General features: G+C 47.2%; 1 protein-coding gene across 1 annotated transcript in view; it reads left to right on the top strand.

Moving 5' to 3' along the window:
- LOC125708532 (insulin receptor-like) overlaps positions 1-12,182 on the top strand; it is a 65,344-nt gene extending 53,162 nt beyond the window's left edge. The window contains exons 11-21 of the mRNA XM_048976117.1: positions 33-310; positions 1,305-1,450; positions 2,707-2,863; positions 2,963-3,065; positions 3,147-3,214; positions 3,312-3,541; positions 3,844-3,954; positions 4,159-4,318; positions 4,751-4,880; positions 5,012-5,146; positions 5,312-12,182. Coding sequence (XP_048832074.1) covers positions 33-310; positions 1,305-1,450; positions 2,707-2,863; positions 2,963-3,065; positions 3,147-3,214; positions 3,312-3,541; positions 3,844-3,954; positions 4,159-4,318; positions 4,751-4,880; positions 5,012-5,146; positions 5,312-5,666 — 1,873 coding nt within the window. The 3' untranslated portion in view covers positions 5,667-12,182. The remainder of the gene's footprint in view (positions 1-32; positions 311-1,304; positions 1,451-2,706; positions 2,864-2,962; positions 3,066-3,146; positions 3,215-3,311; positions 3,542-3,843; positions 3,955-4,158; positions 4,319-4,750; positions 4,881-5,011; positions 5,147-5,311) is intronic.
- Positions 12,183-16,127: the final 3,945 nt, after the last annotated feature.

Consider the following 16,127-nt stretch of genomic DNA (forward strand, 5'->3'; position numbering starts at 1 on the left):
GGTCATAATATAATCTCTCATTTCTCTTTCAGACCCTCTCGACGGCGTAGGTCTGCAGTGGGCGTGGCCAACGCGACCTTCCCACGCTTTGCTACGCCGCTGCCCAGCCTCCCCAATGCTTCTTCCACCAATAACCCGGAAGAGGACGGAAGCAAGATGGTCTTCAAAGTGTCCTCAAAGGAGTCTGCTGTCATCCCCAACCTGCAGCACTTCACCAGCTACCAGATCGAGATCCATGCATGCAACCACCCCATGGAACCGGGGCGGTGCAGCATGGCCGCCTTCGTCAGCGCGCGGACCATGCCGGAGGGTACGCCTCTCTGCCATGCCTCCCATGCTCCCCGCCTCGCAGGCTCCTCCCACGTGCCCCGCCTCGCAGGCTCCTCCCACGCGCCCCGCCTCGCAGGCTCCTCCCACGCGCCCCGCCTCGCAGGCTCCTCCCACGCGCCCCGCCTCGCAGGCTCCTCCCACGCGCCCCGCCTCGCAGGCTCCTCCCATGCTCCCCGCCTCGCAGGCTCCTCCCACGCGCCCCGCCTCGCAGGCTCCTCCCACGCTCCCCGCCTCGCAGGCTCCTCCCACGCGCCCCGCCTCGCAGGCTCCTCCCACGCGCCCCGCCTCGCAGGCTCCTCCCACGCGCCCCGCCTCGCAGGCTCCTCCCACGCGCCCCGCCTCGCAGGCTCCTCCCACGCGCCCCGCCTCGCAGGCTCCTCCCACGCGCCCCGCCTCGCAGGCTCCTCCCACGCGCCCCGCCTCGCAGGCTCCTCCCACGCGCCCCGCCTCGCAGGCTCCTCCCACGCACCCCGCCTCGCAGGCTCCTCCCACGCGCCTCGCAGGCTCCTCCCACGCGCCTCGCAGGCTCCTCCCACGCGCCCCGCCTCGCAGGCTCCTCCCACGCGCCCCGCCTCGCAGGCTCCTCCCACGCGCCCCGCCTCGCAGGCTCCTCCCACGCGCCCCGTCTGGACCACTTCATAGGAGTTTTGGTGGAGGCTGCCTAATAGAGTTTAGACACAATAAGAAGATGTTTTAGTGGGGTGGTAAGGATGGGCAGGGACTGGTGTCTAGGGTTGCCATCTCAGGTCCATGACATCCTGGACAGCCAATCACTGACCAGAAATATTGCCCATAGCAACGACGTTTCAAAGGCTTGTATGTCTCTGCTTGATAGGGGCATTGATAGAGACATTTGTAGGGACATTCCATGTACATTGATGGTCCCAGGAAATCCTGGACAGGTGGCCACCCTAGTGGTGCCTGAGCTCATGACTCGCCTGCATTTCGTTGACATTCGTGTCCCTCCCCCACAGAAAAAGCCGATGACATCGTGGGCCTCGTCACCCATGAAATGGACCAGTACGCGAACGTGGTCTATGTGAAATGGCAGGAGCCGAAAGCGCCCAATGGCCTCATCATCCTGTATGATGTCATCTACAAGAGACTGGGAGACTCTGAGGTAGCCGACACACTCTGACTTTCACTTGCGCTCCGCCTGCAGACCTGAATGCGCCTTTATTTATTACACCTGGAAACTGTGTGGTGTCGTCTCTACAGAAGCCTGCTGGGGCCTCGTTTTTGTCCTAATCGCGAGGCAGGCAGCGTTGCAGGCCGCCTCTGTTTTCTCCCCACGTTTGTTTTCGTTTCATTTGTGGGTGGTGCTTTGCTTCTGCCCTGTTCTGCTGAGGCGCTTGTAGTATTTCAGTTGCCATGGTGACTCCACTAAATCAGCTGGAATCTGGCAGATCCCAGAATAGATCTACCCAGACCGGGTCCTCGAGCTCCGGAGTAGAAACCTGCAGCAGTTATTGATGTTCGGATCTGCGCGTTTAGACACACAGGTGTAGCAGATTGTTTGTTAGTTTTATAACCACTGCCTCACCCTGGGGTCAAAAACCACTTAAAGTTTTTGTGTCGTTTTAGGACATGAATATTTTGAGCCAGGTTCCTCATGTATGTGGTCGTTATACACTGGAAAATTTACCCATAAATAATAATACAGTTCAGGTCTGTTTGTACTTGTGGCTGAGTTCGAACAGAATTGCATCCAAAAGTCTGTGATCACATCAACTTCATGATTCGATTAATTATTAATTGAAAATAATTCTGACAACCTAAATTCAAGAATTATTTTTTTTTTTTTACTTCACTGAAAATTTTCACAAAGATTATCAATTCCACGCTGTTAATGGAATACAAGGAAAGTAGAATCTCAGGACATTCATTTTCCATTGTTTGCATCAAAACGGGCAAACGCGAGTATAAGATTGTCGTCAAACTGTACAGAAAAAAATCTAACATTAAAGGAAGTCCTATCTGATTCGGGGGGCAGAGACTTGGCGAGCTTTTGCAGATTAGCGGAATGACATTATATAATTTTTTTTTTATTCAGTGGAAAACAAGAAATCGATCTGCAGCCCAGATTTAATTATGAATTATAAACATGTCGCAGGCTGTTCTTCTAAGTGATGAATGAGCCGATAAAATCACTCATTTTCACTCATCTCTGTCGATCCGAAGTTACCCAGGACGGGGGTCACTGAGGGTCTCCAAAGCAACGTATCGGGGGCCCCCAGCCGGTCCTCATGTTTGCTTGTAGTTGGTCTGGGGGTCCTCGAGGAGCGGGCTGAGAAACACTGATGCAAAGTCATACCCTCCTTGTTAGGTTGTGCTGGTACTGGGACCCTTGAGGATAACTTTTCCACTTATGTCCAGGAACTGCATCAGTGCGTGTCCCGAAAAAGCTACGTGGTCATAGGGGGCTGTAAGCTGAGAGTGATTCACCCCGGGAACTACACCGTAAGGGTCCGGGCCACGTCGCTGGCTGGCAACGGCTCCTGGACTGAGCCGGCCTACTTCTACGTACCGGACCGTGAGTTTCCCACAACCTCTCCTTGGAATTTGCCGTCACTGTGATGCAATATTGCCCATTGGTTAATTTAAAAGTTATCCGTGGTGCTTCCTGCTGTAGGGAGGGACCCGAACAACGTAATGAAGATTGTGATTGGCCCAGTCATCTGTGTTATCCTGCTGCTATTGGTGGGACTCGGGGTGTTTGTGGTTTTCAAAAAGAAGTAAGTATCCGGGCTGCATCTCGCCCTTGGAGGTAACTTCGTCTTTCTGCCATCATACTGACGTGTTCTGCCTCCTCGCAGGCAAACTGCTGGACCCACTGGACCTCTCTATGCATCCTCGAACCCGGAGTATGTCAGTGCCAATGACGGTAAGGAGACCAGTCTGTCACTGCGTGTTTTGGGCGTTTGTTGATAAAGTGGTTGGCGTGCTGTATTGCTGACGGAGCGGATGTCTCCCCTGTTCAGTGTACGTGCCTGACGAGTGGGAGGTGGCCCGAGAGAAGATCACCGTGCTCAGGGAGCTGGGCCAAGGCAGCTTTGGCATGGTGTATGAGGGCATCGGCAAGGACATCGTGAAGGGCGAGCCCGAGACGCGGGTGGCCGTGAAGACCGTCAACGAGTCTGCCAGCTTGCGGGAGAGGATCGAGTTCCTGAATGAGGCCTCTGTGATGAAGGCCTTCAGCTGCCACCATGTGGTGAGTGGATCAGCCGTGGCTCGACGAGGGCCACCGTGGGTGGGGGGGGGGGCTCTCAGTGGCTGGGCTGCTGTTTGGACACGGAGGGAGATCGTGGGTGTTCCACATCTTACATTTGTCAGTCTTTGTCCAGATCTGTATTGATCAAAGGCATAAACAGCATGTCCTTGCTTATGAGTCACGACCTTATTGGTCATTGGCGTCTTGTCAGTTTGAGAGGATGAGTGTGTCTCACCCTTTCTTCGTGTTTGCCGAATCCTGCCGAACCCTGACACACTTCTTCCGGTTTCCTGCCTCCCCAGGTACGCCTCCTGGGCGTAGTGTCGAAGGGCCAGCCCACGCTCGTGGTGATGGAGCTGATGACCCACGGAGATCTGAAGAGCTACCTGCGTTCGCTTCGGCCGGATGCGGAGGTGCGAGCATTTGTGTCCTTGGGGGGGTGGAGGTCTAGGTCCCCCCCAGTCTAGGTCCCCCCCAGTCTAGGTCCCCCCCAGTCTAGGTCCCCCCCAGTCTAGGTCCTCCTCCTTTTCTTGGGTGTGGGAGTCGCCACAGAGAGTGTCCCTGTTGTGCTGGGTGCGCCTTTCTGCTGAGCTGCGTCTCTCTTGCGGCCCATACAGATTAACCCCGGCCGCCCCCCTCCCAGTCTGAGCGAGATGATCCAGATGGCGGCGGAGATCGCAGATGGCATGGCCTACCTTAATGCCAAGAAGTTCGTCCACAGAGACCTGGCTGCCAGGAACTGCATGGTCGCCGAAGATTTCACTGTCAAAATCGGAGGTATGATGTTTTCTGTGGTAAAAGGCTTTTGTCTAATTCCTGAGGCAGCGGTCCGTTAATGTGAACCTGAACTTCACAGCTGATTGGTTGGAAGCAGATGTGAATTTGTGGCTGTGTTTGATTTGTCTTTGTAATTTTCTGATAAATGGAGACTTTCTGAGGGGGTGTGCGGATGCTTACAGGCTTGTTTACACTGAGTCAAGTCGGCTTCCAGTTTGACTTGTTTATCATTTTATGGTGCTCTGCTTTTCTTTGCTCCCTAAAATAAATAGAGGGATTTCAGTCAGATGACTGTCAGGAGCTAAATTTAGTACCGCTGTTGCACAGACTGAATCAGTGGGAGGAAATTCATGGATCGGTCTATCACAACATCATCATCATCTTTTTGGCTTGGTTTTGTCTGGCCGCTGCTGACATGATTAATCCTCGCAGACTTCGGCATGACGAGGGACATCTATGAGACTGATTACTACCGGAAAGGAGGGAAGGGCCTTCTCCCTGTCAGGTGGATGGCCCCCGAGTCCCTGAAGGACGGTGTCTTCACTGCGCACTCCGACTGTTGGTCAGTGCTGCCCACGGTGCTACCGCATTCACCTCGCCATCATCGTCCCGGCGTTTGGCTTCCCCGGAATCTCGGGCCTCCAGGCGACCGGGACAGCCTGCGCTCCGGCTCATCTGCTCTTCTCATTGCAGGTCATTTGGTGTGGTCCTGTGGGAGATCAGCACCTTGGCGGAACAGCCCTACCAGGGCCTATCTAACGAGCAGGTCCTGAAGTTCGTCATGGACGGGGGCTTCCTGGAGAGGCCGGAGAACTGCGCCGATGAGATGTAAGTGATTAATTCATCAAAAAGTAGCCAGCAAGCCAGGTCGGTATGTTGTGAAGGTGACTTACAGAACCCTCACAGCTGAACTTTAACTGAGCCGTCCCCAGGTGTGGGATGTTAGCAATGCGGTGTGGCCCTACAGCCTGTCGTCCTCTCGCTCTCTCTCAGGCACGAACTCATGCAGATGTGCTGGCGGTACAACCCCAAGATGCGGCCCACCTTCCACGACATCATCGAGAGGATCAAACAGCACCTGCATCCCAGCTTCCGGGAGCTCTCCTTCTTCCACAGCGAGGAGAACAGGCCCCCTGAAAGCGAGGAGTTCGAAATGGATTTCGAGAACATGGAGAGCATCCCACTAGACCCTTCGTCCTACTGCCAACAGGAGGAAAGTCTGGGGAGAGACAATGGGCCCTCTGGGGGTCGTCGGGGGAACTACGAGGAGCACGTGCCGTACACTCACATGAACGGTGGCAAGAAGAATGGCCGGATCCTGTCCTTATCCAGATCCAGCCCTTCCTAACGTTTCCTCACTTTCGTTTTATAATTTTCATTTTTTTTGCAACGGCCCTAGAAAAACAGATCTCAGGACTTTTTTTTTCCTCTTCAAAGCTGCCACAGTTAAATGACACAGAATGCAAACACTTATATATTTAAAAAAAAAAAAACTGTAACTGTCATCCGAATCATTTTCTTCTCTTATTTTTATTGTTGCCAAGTTTCCAAAAAATTAGAACTGTGATCACAAACCATAGACAACCAGAAGGCTGCTTTTGCGTCGTTTCGGACCGTCCTGTCTCCCCTGCGTTTTGTCTTTCGTGTGTTCAATGGTGTTTAAAAGTGGCCTTTTTATCTGTGGCATTCAAACTGAGAAACATGTCATTATGGGTAATTAATTCTTTTAATCAACAGCAGAACAGGATCGGATGTTGGATGTCATATCCTCTCACCTTCTTAGAACAAAAGTCTCGTAAAAGAACCTTTTTATTTTTGCATCGCAAATTCCATACTTCACCTCGAGTCAGTAGGTCGTTTTGGTTGTTAATTCTAATTTATATGCTTTTTCTTTTCCCTGTCTTTCAGTTTAGGTCCTGTGTGAGCACAGTATAACTGAAGAATATTTAAACAGTTAATATGTTGGGTTCCTCAGATTGACCAATAGCTGCTGCTTTATAGTGTGTGTGTGTGTGTGTGTGTGTGTGTGTGTGTGTGTGTGTGTGTGTGTGTGTGTGTGTAACATTTTTGTCAGAGGCTATGGTAACGTACAGATATTACATATATATATATATAATATATATATGTATGTGTATATATATGTATGTATGTATGTGTTATAATTTTTTTTTTTTACATTTCAGTCTCTCCCAAATATGACACTAATTTCCCTTTAAAAATAGATTTTTTTTTCTTCTTCAGACCACAACACTAATGTGTTCCTCTCCGGATGTGTTCTCTGTACTCTATCGACTTCCAATGTTGGCATGAAACGTTAAGACCAAATGCGGTCCCTCTGTGGATCGACGGGTAATGGGCTTCCCTGGATGCGAGGTCAGTCTGTCTCGTCTTCTGCACGAAGGTGGGCCTCTGGCATCTCGCCGTGGTTGTGATCTCCTCGCATGGACGCTGCGTCACGTGGCGGCTGAGGAGCTAATGGCTTTGTGTCCCAGCTAGCCTTCCAGCCTCCAGACGTTCGCTCGAGGGTTGAAAGCCAAGCTTTTTTGAGATTTTGAATTTTAGTTTGAAGCTAGATTGTTGAGCGTTTGCCACCACCTTGGGGGGGTGTAGTTTGGTAGGGTAGGGGTTAAATTAAGTCTGTCTTGTTGGTGGTGGGCTTGGGGGGCTTTCTCACACCTCCATCTGTATGTTTTGTGGTTCCATATCCCCCCCCCCCCCCCCCCCCCACCGATCCAACTGTATTTCATGACAAAGTAAAAACTCCCCAGTTAGAATGTGCCGCATCACGGGTGGCTCCATGTGACCCGCGACACTCCCCTGAAGGACATCCGACGTGCGCGTCCTTCCACCAGCGCCTGCCGCAGTTCGCCGCTTGCTGGTTGGCTGACAGAGAAGCCCAAGGTCGGGGAGGGCCGGGCGGAATTTTCCAGGGCCGATTGTGCACCCCCACCAGCCTGCCCCCGCAGCTGGCTGGGGAAAGGTGCGGATGGGGTCCTGTGACTGCTGTCCACGTGAGACTCCCCGCGTGATGTACACTGCCTGAACTAGGACACACTGCACAAGCAGCCATTTATCAGAAATCTGACATTCCGGTTACATTGCTGTGGTCTCCCGCTCCGCCTGTATGTACCTAATATTGCCGTTGCAGTGGGGGTACAGGGGACAGGGGGGCTCCATGTATCAGTGGCATATTTTTCTTTGCTTTGTTTTTTTTTTTTTAATATCCCTTTTCCACCCACCCCTCCCCGTTTAGTTTTTCGGAGACTGACGTTTGCCAGCTGCCCCCTTATCTGGTGCCATTATTGTGTAGATTTCCAGCAGCTGGTCTCCATCTCAGCTCTTGTGTGGGATGAATGGAACTGCCCCTGATCCGCCTTTGAACCTGGCAGAGTAGCCAGTGGCCTCCTGGCCCCGAATCTTCCAAAGTGTTTAATTTTTGGTCAGGTGTTAGTTTTGGGAGCTTCAGGCCTTGCAGGGTGGGATGGACTCCACACCTGTCTTCATGCTTCTTAATCCCATAATGCATCAGGAGAAGGGCACGGTCATTTCGTCTGGCCCGTGCCTGTCTTTGGGAAGCTGGGGCCCATTTCCCCGGCACTTGTCATTGGACTGAATAAGAGGCGGAGCTTTGGGACCTGAAAGAAACATGAAGAGGCCCACTTCCTGTTGACGGTGGCGTGAGGATCGCTCGCTCATTCTCGAAGATGCTGCCCTCAGGCTTAGTTATGACCTCGCCGAAGCTTTCTCAGCAAGTGCACCAGTTGTGGGATCGTACCTTTTCCACGGAAGCCACTGTCGCCGCCGTCAGTAGATACGAGGACCATGACTGGCGTTTTCTCCCTCGATTTGAGGACCATGCCCGCGTAGCAGCCTCTTGCCCAAGTGGTATGTCTCCCAAGAGGGCAGCAAGGAAACGCAAAAGCCCTCGGAGATGATCTTAATTAAGCAGGCAAGCCGGACGAGACATTCTCTCCCGCTCTGACTGCGTCGGTTGAACTTTGACGGTGAGCTGTTGCGACTCCTGGCCTCAGCATGGTGACCGGCTGGGAAGAACGCAGCTGTTCATACCACAGCAAAGGGTCACAACTGCACCCTGACCCACAGTCTGCATTCTCTCTTCTTGTCTGTAAATATTGTAAAGAATAATGTGATGGCCTCAGTTTTTTTTCCACAGAATCGTCAGTGTAAGGAACTGCTTCCGGCTGCATGTGCTGTCGGCAGGAGAGTCAGGGGAAAATAAATCTATTTTAAAATGCAAAATAATCTGTTTTGTAATTCAAAGGATTATACAGATATTAGAATAACAGATATATTAATATCTTATTTATTTTAATATGGTGGTAGTTGTACGAATCCCAATTAGATTTTTAAATGCTTTTTTAATACAAGAGGTTTAGTTAAAAAAATATATAAAATAAATAAATTAATTAAAAAAAAAAAAAAAAAGATGAGAAACATTTTGAGGAAGGGAGACACCAGGAAGGAGCCGATGGCTTTGTGTGGGCGGAGTCTACCTCAGCGTGTTGCGCAAATTCAGTGTGAGCCTAACACGCCTCATCGTGGCTGTGTTGTGGTCCTGGTCTTTCTCTGGTGGGGTGTCTGTCTCGGACAGTGACACCCAGTGCCTCTCCCTGCCAGCCGCATGCTCGTCCGGCTGCGAGCGCAGTAGCTCACTGCACCCGTCACCCGCCTGAGTGCTCTGCTCAGGAAAGCCAGCCGAATTCACCCCCTTTTTCCTACCTTCTGTGGTTCCTGCTTATTATACCAGAGCCCCACTGCCCTTATCGGAGAGCGAAATTCAGTTAGAGCCGTGTTTCCCAATCCAGTCCTTGGAGACTCGCAGACGGTCCACGTTTTCCCTCCCTCCCAGCTCCTGCCGAGGACTGGATTGGGAAACGCAGAGTTAGTTTAATATGTCCAGCCTCTTGTCTACAGTAATAGCCTGTCGTCTAGCAATGCGTTAATAATGAATTCTCTGTACGCTCAAAGCCGGACAATAGTGTCTCCGTACTTCTCACGAATGTGCCATAACGTAGCGGATTCCTCTGAAAGTCAGTCTCAGTCGTGGTTCCTAATCGTAACTCTTCATACTGTACGTATGTATCTCAGGATGTGGAAGCTTCGCTGTCTACATGACAAATACTTGATATTCACATTGGTGTTCTGAGCCCTGTATTCCTAATTTATTGTCATGCACGTTCAAGCAAACAGTACATATTATCTTTGTTTAATTGAAACTCTTCTATATTCTGTGGCCTAGCACGGCTAACCCTCACCGCTTTTATTGATCAAATAGAGTTTTGAAATGTACATGTAAGGAAAAAGCATCATTTGTTAAAACTTGCTGAGAGACATGTGCTTGCAGAGGACATATTTGCAGTGATTTTATTTTTTTGTATCCTAACTCTTCTAAGGAGTGGCAGTTTGCTGTGCTATCAAGCGAGTTGTGCAAACCTTTTGGGATGGTAACATGTTATCTTCTGTCTTTTGTTTTGTTGCCAGAATAAATCCAGGCTATGCTTTTTTTCTTTTTCCTAAAATGAGTATGAAATCATATCCAGTCGGGCACCAGGTTGGCATAAGGTGACTCCTTTTGCGGTCGTTCACTTCTGGGCCGGCCTGCTTCCTGCATGTCGACTCCTGTTGATGACTTTAAAGTTGAGCTTTGGGGAATCGCTTTGCGTGACAGCCGGCATCACTGCTGCTGCGTCGTCATAGCTAGTGCTAAATGCACCCCCCCCCCCCCCCCCAAAAAAAAAAAATGATGAATGATGACCTCCCTTTTTTATTTTGTTCTCCGAAGCATCATTCAATAGCAACTTTCATGCTGTACTTTTTTTAGTATTAAGTCTGCAAACCGACTATTCCCAAAGAGAGCTGTAATAGGACAATCTTATATGCCAAACGGAAAGAAAAAAACAAAAAGCAATGAAAACAGAACAAATCCAAGCTGGAAGGGGCGAAATTCTCCGAACAACCTCCCCCTGTAGGGGAATCTGTGTTGCCTGTTCCTCACCTGCCTTCATAAATCAGGTTTCCCAGGAAAATGTGTTCTGTTGTTTATTGGTCAATGGGTAACGACATGTGACCGCGGAAGGGAGCCCCTGGTGAATGGCCTGCTGTGCCCTTTGCAGACTGACGCGATCTCTCATACGCTTCCGGAACCGGAGCGTACTGTTCACTTCTAACGGGAAATAGAATTGAAGAAAAAAAAATGTATTTAAACAAAAAATGCATTTTCCCCAAACGGCAGTTTTAGGCGCCTCCGCCCACTAGACCTGGCTTGTTTTGTGCATGAGATGTACCATCCCAGAATGATCAGTTTCTACCCTCAGTTTAAATTTACATTACTGTCCTTAACTTTTTTTTATTGCGTTACTGGATCGGAGGGTATTTGAAATACATAATTTACTCAATCTGAGTATGTAACAATGTGCTTTGAAAACAATGATTAGCCAGCGTCAGTGTGCGGGTCGCGAACCTGCGTTTGGCTGAGGCTCGCAGTGCTGCATAGGTCGAGACTGCGGTGTTCTGTCCCTATAAAGAAAGAGTATTACCTTTTACAGATCTGTGTTTTTTTCCTTTAAATACCAGCCTGGGGAGAGTGATTTTTTTTTTTCCTGTTGTTTTTCAACAGCAAATCTTGTATTACAGATCTGATCACTGTTTGTGTGCATAGCTGTCAAAAAGGAACGACATGTCACCCAATTTGGAAAAGCAGACATCAACCTTTCTGCAGTCTTTTCTGGATCAGCTAGATTAACGCTGAATGTTACCTGTGTACAAAAAACTGTCTAGTTTTCCATCCCTGTCCATGCACTTTTTATTTTTATTTTTTTTTTTTTTTACTTTTTCATTTGCTGTTCTACGGATTCACATTCCCTGTTAGGTAATGCTTCTCGTTTTCTAACACCTTCGCATTACCACCGTTTTGACTGTGTATGTCAACGAAGAGCTTAAGGAGACCAGGGCAAACAAGGAAGCATTAATGAAACCAACGAAAGGAGACGTCAGCGTGATGTCCGACGGTCTCGTGTTTCCGTTTAATGACTCCCTGTCCTTTCCACGTAGTATGAATAATTCAACCTACGCATTGGCGTCGGGCACCTTAGTAAATTTGTTGCAGGAAAAGGTTCAGAATCCTGATATTAAGGCGACAGTCAACATCGGTGAAGCTGCCCGACTGGAACCCGCTAACTGTCCAGCGCTTAGTCACAGTGTCCTCTAAGCGATCTTCCCCAGTTTACACCGCTTCAGACGAGGTCTTTCAACCCTGTGTTCCCCCAATGGAGATCTGTGATTTTTTTTTTTTTTTTTTTTTGTCTGTTTAGTCTAGTTTTATTTGTGTTTAATTGCTGCTCCTTGTCTCTATGTGCACATAGACGGTCCCAGGATCCTGTCTGTAGTTTTGTCGGATCCCTCCCAATCTCAGTATGTCAATGTATTTGACATAGATATTTATACATAAAATTTACAATTTCTTATTCATATTTTATTAACATGCATATTTACATGTAAATATGTATTTTCCACACACACAGCAGACCACACTGGATCAAAATGTGCCATTGTCCAGGTATATAACATATGACTATATATGCACAGTCTCTCTCTCTCTCTCTCTCTCTCTCTCTCTCTCTCTTTCACACACACACACACACACACAAAGTCACATAAAAATAAATGTACAGGATCAAAATGTGCCATGACGAAATGCTCGATTTATTTTTTCTATGTTTTCAAGTAGAGCCAAGCAGCGACATGTACAGAAAATGTTGGAATGATATGAATATAAATCTTGCTGTGTGTAAATTATTCAACAATTAACTGTTTATATTAAAATTGTGAATAAAATTATTGCAGAGAGAGTGTCCTGTGCTGCTTATCACCATTGAAATGCACAGATGCTGATTTACGTCAATATCACTCTGCTTAGGTCTCATTCATGTTTTACAGCGGCTGAGCTGGAAGGCAGAGCTTTCGGTTTACCGGTCGATCTACCTTCCTGCCCTCACCTACGGTCATGAGCACTGACCGAAAGAATGAGATGGTGGATACAAGGGGCTGGAATGAGCTTCCTCCTCAGGGTGTCTGGGCTCAGCCTTAGAGGTAGGGGGAGGAGCCCGTTGAGGTGGTTCGGGCATTGATGTAGGATGCCCCCTGGGGAGGTGTTTCGGGCATGTCCAACCGGGTGGGGCTCCTGAGGCAGACCCAGGACATGCCAGAGAGATTATATCTCTTGGCTGGCTGAGGAACACCTTGGTATTCCCCCCCAGAGAAGCCAGAGGGGGTATTTAGGGAAAGAGGTTGTGGCCCTGTGATAGATAGATGGATGGATAGATAGATAGATGGATGGATGATTTTTACTTTGTTTTGTTCAGTCTCATAGCAACTGCATCAATATGTCTGCATGCAGCTTTTTTCAAGTTGGGGGAAAATCCACAGGCAGAGGCGGTTCTAAGAATTTTATTTTTTTTACCTGGGGTGGCCCATGGGTGGCAAATATGTGTCTGGAAGTGACCTCAACAAACCGCGCTGACATTTTTTAATATGCATTTGTATTCTACTAATAACAGGCTAAAACATAAATAGCTTAAATGCACACATAATTGTGGATGATCAGTCTCCTGTTTTGCGTACCCTTTAACAATGACAAATAAGTCAGACCTCTTTCTGAGTTCATTTACAAAATTTAAGGCTAAGTAGTCACATACTCTAAGGAAACCAACAAGCCATACAATTTGTGCTGTATAAATGATGCATCCCTACATGTGAAAGGGGTTATATAAAAATTAACTGAACAGTCAAGTATTTTGCCTGCTTCTAATATCAACATGAGATGAATTAATCTCAGATCAGCTTTTTATTTACTTTTACAATGCATACAATATTTACATGTCCATTTATTTAATGTTGGAAACTTGTCTTCCCGTCTTAATATGTGTCTTTTTAAATATTCAAAGGTCTGTGATTAAAAACTGTCTGGTTCGCTTGTTGAAAAATATTACAGCCGAAAGACACAATATCGAATATACAGCTAACTTTACTGTGGTCACAGGATTCTCTGGGTCAATGTACCTTTAACACCTCTCATGACCATGGAATGACACAGTGCTATGGAAATTCCATGCATTTCCCTCATTGGCCACTCGGGGGAGCTGTTATCCAGGTGTAGCAATTTGGGAAAATTAGTGGTTGTAGATATAGTATTCTTTAATCCCTCGGGATTTAATATCCCTTAAGGATATAAGGGTAGTGTACATGAAACTAATTTCACTAAATTTCGCTCTCTTTTTTTGCACATCTTATGCTTTAACACTTTAAATGTTATAGCTTTTTAAAAACGTTTTAAAAGCATATACTTTCAGCTTTGGTACTTCAGAGTCGCAGCTTCTCTCCATCAGATGACGCAAGTGTCCTTCTTCCTCCGCATGACACTACAGCATCATCTGTGCTGTTAATATGTGGGTTTCACCATAAAAACCTTTTCAGTTCATCATGGAATAGCGCAGCCGTCCAACTGGGTGTAATTCAAAAGCGATGTGGTATTATAAGTGTGTGATGTGTAAATGAGAGACTTCATATTTCTCGCTAAACTTCGACACGATTTTCCATTGAAACGTATTGAAAGACAGAAACCCTGAAGGTCTTATTCTCTGTCACCCAGAAAAACACGGAAACAAAATTTCTTGCATTGTCTTGTGCTTCCATATTTAAGAAGTATTTTCTTTTTGTTTCCTTTTTATTCATTCAGGATTTCAAGTGAACCACGTTACTTGTTTGTCGTTTGTGAATATATGGGAAACTCTGACCCCCCCCCCCCCCAAGAGGAACCAGTAGCCGGAAGTCGGCTTTCTGTCTAGGCACCATCGTAACTGCGGGGCTGCCGACTCGTGCGTCTGCCGTGACTCTCATGCTTTCAGACTCGCACGCATGAAATCTTATAGCAAATCTGTATTATTCCAGTTTGTTATATGACTCTTCCTTTGATAATTTCAAAAATTCAAGTACAAATCCAGGAAAAAACTTGTTCAGGCATTATTTGTCCTCCCTGTTTGAGTGATTATCAGGTCTCCTGGTTTCGTCCCAGTTGTCCTCCTCTAATGGGTTTTTACTGGGTTTTTCTGAGATCGCCACTATGGTTGAGGTTGGTCTTATGATTTCCACTACTCCCGTCATGCTTTCTGTAGTCATTTTGATCAACTGACCTGGACGCTTGTGCACATGGGAAGATTCTGATTGGGACGAGCTCCTGACGCATCACGCCAGTCATGGCTTATCTGACTTTCTCGTGCCATTATACTCTCATTACATTTTATGTATATGCAAAAAAAAGTTTATTTCTTGATCAGAAACCAAACACTAAACTAAATAAAGGGTTTATCTTTGTCCATCCATCCGTGTATCTTTCGTTTGCTTGTCCAGTGAAGTGTGGCAGTGAGCCTGAAAGCAGTCATAGGCGGCATCAGGCACAAAACAGGTTCAGCAGAGAGGAGATGTCAGTCCATCACAGGGAACACAATCACACATGGTTATTGTTATTTAACCGCTCTTTTTTTCTTGTGACTATGCCCTGATTTTCTGAGATAAAGTATATTCTGCTTTTCACTGTTACAAAGACAGTAATTTGGTGAAGCGGGGAAAAAAAAGGAAATGAAATGCTGAAAAACAACACAAATTGGATCATACACTCCCGGCTGCATACATGCATGTAGCCTGCACTTGCATGAGCTACACATTGGCTCAGCCAGCTAACCACAACCCAGTTCTGCTTAACCAAAGCATGAAGACATCGAGTGGTCTGCAGAGAAATGACACAGACGTGAAGAACACAAGGACCTGTTACACAATCCTGGGGGCTTGTATTTGTGTACAGGCTTACTGGAAAAACCTTGAACCCCCAGCTGAACACTTCATAAGCTATTGTGTTGAGTGTTATGGGCCTTGCATTTTTTACACTAGAATATTGTGATATATATATATATACACACACACATGTTGGGTAAACATATCTTTATGGGGTTCGCTCATTCATTTCAATAGGAAAAATGTTAACACCAAATAGGCTAATGGTTTTTGCATTTTTAGTTTTTTCATTGCAGTCACAGATTTTTATTAAATTGAGTTTGGCCCCCCATGAGGGAAAAAAAACGGGTATTCATAATTTGTAAGTAAGGTATACCCACTCTTTCTGTCTCACACACACACACACACATATAGCTCTGGAAAACATTAAGAAAACTGCTCCATATTTTTTAAGAATCTACATTGTTTAATCTTGGTAATGCTGGTTCTGCTGGCAGAGGGTTACACTGAGTGGCAGGTTCTACCCTGGGGGCAGCTTACGGCTCAGTGGGTTAGGCTTTTCTCTTTGTGATGAGAATGTTACCGGTTTGAGCCCGGCCTCGGTACAGCTGTAGCTCCTATAGCAAGGCCCTTAACCCCCCAGCTCCCAGAGTGCTGCTGTGGGTGGCTGCCCTTCACAGCCAGCTGGGAGAGGCAAAAAGAGAATTTCCCCATGGGGATCAATACAGCATCATATTAGGTTGCACACAAGAACAATATATATATGAAGAAAATTAAGATACCACAGCAATTTATATATATAATCTGTGCGTAAATTGTGTGTGTATGTGTGTGTGTATATATATATATAAATAAATAAATAAAATGAGCATAATGTTCTGTGCCTGTTTTATGCCATTTCTATCTGTGTAACCTGCTGACAAAGACCAGAGATCTTGAAAAGAGGAAGCCACGTTAAGATCCTGTACAAAAACTTGTGGGTAGCTGCTTTTGCACCCGGCTC

This window comes from Brienomyrus brachyistius, chromosome 15 (genome assembly GCF_023856365.1).
Source record: "Brienomyrus brachyistius isolate T26 chromosome 15, BBRACH_0.4, whole genome shotgun sequence".
Taxonomy (NCBI): domain Eukaryota; kingdom Metazoa; phylum Chordata; class Actinopteri; order Osteoglossiformes; family Mormyridae; genus Brienomyrus; species Brienomyrus brachyistius.